This window comes from Aquarana catesbeiana, linkage group LG04 (assembly GCF_042186555.1).
Source record: "Aquarana catesbeiana isolate 2022-GZ linkage group LG04, ASM4218655v1, whole genome shotgun sequence".
Taxonomy (NCBI): domain Eukaryota; kingdom Metazoa; phylum Chordata; class Amphibia; order Anura; family Ranidae; genus Aquarana; species Aquarana catesbeiana.
The window spans coordinates 547,211,054-547,217,630 of record NC_133327.1 but is presented as its reverse complement, the minus strand read 5'-3'; the positions used below and the strand labels follow the sequence as shown (position 1 = coordinate 547,217,630).

The 6,577-nt window shown below is 39.0% G+C and overlaps 1 protein-coding gene across 2 annotated transcripts in view; it reads right to left on the bottom strand.

Moving 5' to 3' along the window:
• Positions 1–3,953: 3,953 nt before the first annotated feature.
• TFB1M (transcription factor B1, mitochondrial) overlaps positions 3,954–6,577 on the bottom strand; it is a 117,444-nt gene continuing 114,820 nt past the window's right edge. For both annotated transcript variants that reach the window (XM_073627921.1, XM_073627920.1), the window contains exon 8: positions 3,954–4,522. In XM_073627921.1, the coding sequence (XP_073484022.1) occupies positions 4,270–4,522 (253 nt within the window). In that variant the 3' untranslated portion in view covers positions 3,954–4,269. The remainder of the gene's footprint in view (positions 4,523–6,577) is intronic.

Sequence of the window (6,577 nt, the reverse complement as noted above, 5' to 3'; positions counted from 1 at the left end):
GGAAAAAAAATGAACTTAAATGATTTTAGCAAATGGCTGCAATATAACAAAGAGTGAAAAATTTAAGGGGGTGTGAATACTTTCCGTCCCCACTGTATATATAAAAATGTTATCAGCGGGGGCCTTGGACATTAAAATGGTCATTGTTGCAATTAACTATGTGACACGTTATTTGCACAGCAGTTTTTCAAATGCAATTTCATTGCAAAGAAACACAATTAATAACTCATTTTTTTTTTTATAAAAGATGATGTTACGCTGAGTTGCTAGATGCTTAACATGTCGGACTAAAATTGTGCATGCCCATGGAGTGGCGACAAACAACGATACTCAAAAATACCCATAGGTGACACTTTCAAATTTTTTACAGGTTACCAGTTTAGAGTTACAAAGGAGGTCTAGTGCTAGAATTATTGCTCTCGCTATAACGTTTGCGGCAATAATGCACGTGTGGTGCCAACACCGTTTACATGTGTGTGTGTGCGCAACCTTCATATGAGTTCACCCACAGGGGCGCTTTAAAATGTTTTATTTACTTTATCTTTTATTTTCCTGCCATTTCTTTATTTTTTGTAAATTTTATTTCGGTCACAAGGAATGTAAACAATCCCTTTTGACAGCAATATTCAGTGACTGATACTTTTTATAAGAAATGTGGGGTCTATTTGACTCCAGGTGTCTCTTCTGCCCTTAAAAGCATCTGATCACACCAAGATCGATGTGATCAGATGCTTTCACTAATTTAAAAATGGCACAGTTTACATCCAGGGAAACCGAAAAAAGCTAGTCCCTTCTAGTCTCCTAGACCATAGAGGTGATCGAAGATGATCCGGTCTCTGATCACCTCTATTGTAAGCCAGCGCAATTGCTGGATCGGAGGCCGGGGATGGCTAATTATCCGCTAGGGTGGCTTTTACTTTGTAGAGCTTCTTTGGCTCTAAAATAAAAACAACACCAGGGTAATCCCGATAAAACCACTTGCAATCAATCATAAACATGTATAGGATTTGGCGGCAAGTGGTTAAAAATACACGGACCTTGACTTGTGACCGTGATCTTGATCTAACTGTAACCCTGACCTAGATTAAACCCTGATATAGCTAATTTTTTTTTTTTTACATACTTTTTTGTTTAAAATTTTCTCCTCTAGCAAGGGGGAAAAAATGTGTGTGTGTGTATCTATATATACAAACACACACTTTATGGCCACTGACAGGTACATTGATTATCTCTTTCCAATGGCATCTGAAAGTCAGTGCGATATTTTAGGCATCAGGTAAACATGTTGTCCATGTAGTCTATGCATTAAAGTGGAAAAAATGGCAATCACAGTTTGTTGTGTATGGGGAGCAGACCAGTCAGGATGCCCATGCTGACCTGTGTCCACAGTGCCTATAATGGGCATGTGAGCATCAGAACTGGACTACGGCGCAATGGAAGAAAGTGGCCTGGTCTGATGAATCACATTTTCGTTTACAGCATGAGTATGGCTACCAGAATGCAAGCTCCTGTATTGAATTGTATTATAAGTGTACAGTTTGCCCTATTGTTGTAAAGTGTTGCACAAACTGTTGGCACTATATAAATCCTGTATATAAATATTAATATGTGGTGCAAGTTTGGAAGGTGTTACTCGTTTATTATATTTGAGATTTAATATCTCTCAGATATGATCTGGGTTAAATGAGTGTTCTTTGACCATGAGTGAAAGCTTTAACACAATAACAAAAATGTATTGGTATATAGTAAAGTAGGCCTAGACTAAAAAGCACAATCTGCAGTATTTGTACAGGGAAAGGGTAAAAATCACAGATTACATGAAGGAATACAGGAGTATATTCCTTAAAACATTAATCTACAAACAGTAGGACATAAACGACTTAAGACCAACATATTTAGATACAAGTACAAGGGAGATTTTCCATATTTACCATTCCCGTGACTGCTCTGCTATAGAGTGTGTTTCCCTCCCATCTAATCTGTGTATATCATTACAGGCTGATGCCTCATTGGTTGGCATGGCTCTGATTGGTGGGCTTCCCTATTCCTGGTTAAGGACTGGCTACATCTCCAATCCCTATACTTTGCATAAGTCAGCCCTCTTTAATGCAAATCCTTGTGACTATTCTGAGCAGGAGATTAACTTGACCTAACTTGAAGTTAAGTATTGATTGCGGGTTGGCCTCCTTTCACTGCATATCCAAACATGGGATCCTTTAAAGTGAATATGTGTAGAACAATGAGGTTTGGGTCCCATTGTTTAGATACACAAGCCTAGGCAACGAATTGTCTGGTCTAACAGACACTTCTGTGAAGCTATGTTGCAAACCCACCATAGATGCAAGCTAAATGAAATATATTCATAATTACAACATTTTACAGCTATTAATGGAGTTTTCACATAAACTCATAAGACAACAAAGGTTTCAATGTGCTTGTGGACTAAATCCTTAAAAGCAACAGAAAAGGCGAAATGCTTTTTGAGAACTGAAATGGCAGGATCCACTGCTGGAACATACCATATTTTCATAAAATCCTTTTCCACAGGATATAAATAAAGCGTTTTGGAGGAATAGATACCTTGCCGGGATTTGGCCAATCCTCATGCAAGGCACAGTTAACAGAGAAAAGGTCTATTTAGATTTTGCCAGCCATTTGGTGCCCATAGGAGCTTGTTTTAGCTGAGAAGATTCCAGTGCTGTTAGACAAAGGCTAGTAAGCACTGAATCAGTAAGTGAGCTCCATGTAGAAAGCATTTGGTGTGAAGCATTAGCTTATGCCTCATAAAATGCAGGTGGTGAACATTCCTCTATAAGATCCTCTTCTGTGTCCACCTCACCCTCGATAACATCTTCCTTAAAGAGGTTAGGAGGATCAGTGTCCTACTCCTGAATAGATTTAGAGGGTGGAGAGAAGGTTGCTTTTGAAGCTAGGAGACTGAAGGCTTCAGAAGAGCAGAGAATTTCACCAAAAAATCATGCATAGTGGCAGCAAAGTCTGCCTTAGTCAGATAGGCAGTTTGTTATGTGCCTAAAAGGGAGCCGTGTTAACACAGGGCCTTGCTTCAGTGCAGAACAGCCGTCACCATCAGCGGTTTTGCTTGTTTTTCTTGCTGCTGTCTATAGCTTGAGTGCCATTAGGTCCTTTTTACCTTAATTCCTCTGTGCTTTGTCTCTGCCTTTATTAAGTGAGGGGATCCCCCGTGGGGTACTCGCAAAATGGATGCAGAATGAGAGGGTATTTGGATGTCCTACAAGGAAGCTGCTATAACCTGTCCTGGGTCTATGGCTTTGGAGAAGCAGGTAGAGAAGCATCAGATGTGCTTCTTGTGTTCACAATTAGGAAAAACCTTATTCATGTTGCAAGTTCCATAAGGAGACCAAACTTCACCCGCTGCAGTAAGCATACCCTTGGAGAGATCGTCTGGGTTCCATAAGAATGGATCACTGCCCTGAATCTGTATAGCACCCTGCAGCCTACAACACTTGCTAAACCACGTGCCAAGGTTAGCGCCAAATGTAGGGTCCACTGTCCAAAGCAAACATTACAAGCTGGCCCTGCTCAGGTGGGATCCAGGTACAATTCCAAGTTATAAATTGATGGCAGCCAATCCAGGAACAGCAAGTGAGCCCTGAGGCAATAAGTAGTTGGATCTTAATAGTCGTGTCAGTCAAAGTAGTGAAGAGAAATAAAAAGAACTGGTTTAAAACACTTCTCCGGGGAAGAAGTCCATCTCCATGACCCTTGTTTCCACTGTCCAATTACCTGAATGTTCTGGCATATAAGCCATGTTCTATGAATACACACCTTATGTACAATTACGATAATCCTGTTTTTATAATTTTCCAAATAGGACTGTGGAGCAAAATGAAAAATTTGGATAAACTACAAAGGCAGAAATCTACATAGGAAGAAAATGTCCTGGTGGGACCAAACACAACATTAGACACCTGAAGGGTCAAATATATAGAAACTTTATCTGAAAACAAGGTAACAAAAACTGTTTGAAAAATGTGACATGCACAATCAAGATCTTTAGTTACAGAATGCCTCTATTAAAGGTCAGCATATAAAGCATTGAGGGGAATAGGCTTCCCGGTATTGTAGACATCACCATTGTGAACAATATATATATATTTTTTAACATATTTGAGATCAATGACCTTTATTTTAAGGATCAGCACACAATTTTAAATGTTACATTTGCAGTGAGAAACACTATAAAAAAACTATTTCATGAGCATCTATTGTGAGCAAAGACCTACATTTTCATACTGTTCCTGTTATGACTTCCCCTTCTTTAATTAACCCTGGGTTCGTTTTCAGCCTCTTCTGACGAAGCTCTTCTCGGAAGTTATAAGAAAAAAGCTCAGGATCCTTGTCGCACAGTTCTCTGTATGCACAGCATAAATCACGGAAATGTTTAATTGTCAGTTCTGTTGGTCGCAATGTTTGTTCAACATTAGCCAACATTAAAGTTTTGCTAGTGAGTTCTTTACGCTGGTCTTCTGGAAATAGTAATCTACAGGAGTTTATAAAGAGAAGAATTAAACTACATTAGTAATTATTTTGAAAGAAAAAAAACAAACATGTACTTTGTGTACCTCCAGGCCTAATTATGACTTGAGATCCTCAGGATCCCTATACAAAGCAGAGAAAATACCTATCTTTTTCCTGGCATCCTTCCCTGGTCAGGTAAATGAGGTATAGCTCCCATTCTGGGAAGGAAGATTCTGCTGCATTTCCATCAGTAAAGGAGAAACACTGGCCAAATGAATAGCGTCTCTGCCCGCTTTAGTAAACTCTCCAGTGACAGAATTGCAAATGTCACAATGGGCCAGCAGAATTTCCTGAAATTTTACAGTCTTATTATCTGACTGGATGGCATAACCTTTGTCTACTCATTGATTCATCTAGGTTGCCTGCTCCTAGGAAGCAACAAAGCTGATGTTCACACTGTCGTGTTCACACTGTCGGCTAGCCTATGGACCGATAGAGGCCAGAGTCATTAAAAATCTCTGGTCAGTCAAATGGGCTTCAACTGCTCATCTTCACAGCTCTTCCGAAATCCCTTTCACCCGGGCCACATTGCATTTCAACATAATCGTTGTGCAAATAGCAAACTCACCTAAACTGATTAGAACAGCTGATTTCTTTCTTTGTTTTGTATCCCCATGAAATTTTCAATAAATTGTTTATGCAAAAAAAAAAAAGAAAACGGGAGGATAGGGTACACGCATAATACATATTTTACAAGGATATAAGCGCATAAACTTATGCTAGAATTCCAACTGAGATATCCCAGGGGGCTCGAACAAAAAAAAAAAAAAAAACACCTGTGTGGATAACCCAACACTAAACCAAAACCAAGAAATCCAATAACAAAAAGGAGAATAACAGGTAAAGTAGTATCCATTTTGTACATATGAGCGCATCAAGTCTAGGCAATGGTAACATATCTTCTCCGTAGTGTATTGTGTATTGATAGCTCATTCCGGGCGCGTTCAAAAGGGGCAGAACGGACTGGGGGGCAGAGAACAAAAAAAAAAAAAAAAGGGGGGGGGGGTCAATTGGGTATATGAGGTAGGTTAGATCTAGAGTAGACAAGGAGAGGGGGTGAGGATATCACCAACTGCCCTCTCCTTTGCTTGAAAATTCGGTAAGAAATGCAGCATTATTCCTGAAACAGGTGATTTCTATTACCCTCCTTGCTTGGGGGGGGGTGTCCCAGAACAACTACCTTGACCTTTTAGAGCTCATTCATACCAGTGCACTATAGTAACATGCCCATTTCTTCAACATATGGTAAGACACATTAAGAATGCTGGGTTGTCTTTCATTGTTCATAGTACCCGATGCACCTGCATTGCAGTGCACCACAACAGACAGTAAACCACTACTGTGTTGCCATGCACTGCCGAACTTTCTGCAGAAGCAATTTTAGGTCCATTGTGGTACTATAGGCAGCCCATTCAAATGGGTGCAGCAGACACTCAAGTTATTTGATACTCTGTAAAAAGTCATCACAAAATATAAGTATTGGGCAGTCACTAATTCCTGTAGAGTGTTACCGAATAATTATGTTTTTAATATCGATCAAGCTAATATGATAAAGTATGAAATAGTAAAAAATGTCTTGCTTACAAATTACTATCCTGATGACTTGAAGTTTTTGACTGTGCACTATACGAAAATGAATTTTCTATAAATTTTTGAAACAGAGTTTCTTTTAGTGGTGATAAAGAACCACTTAATATATTTTTTACTATATAAAAAGCACAAAAAGACCAAAAAATCCTTTACTGTCTGTTATAAGACTTATCAAGTAAAAACACCAGGATTAAACAGATACCACAAAATGGACAGAATGTGATTTTATTTTTGTTGCGTTTTTTTGTAAAGACATAAGCTGGTGTTGACATGGTTAAGGTGCGCTTAGCATTTAAAAGCTACCCACTTAAGCCAAGGTAAGCTATCTGTTATTAGTGGAAAAATTCCTCCTGGAGACTGAAACTGCGTTGTGTGCAATGGCTAGATGTAATTGGATAAACCCAAAACACTTTTATCATTTAATGGT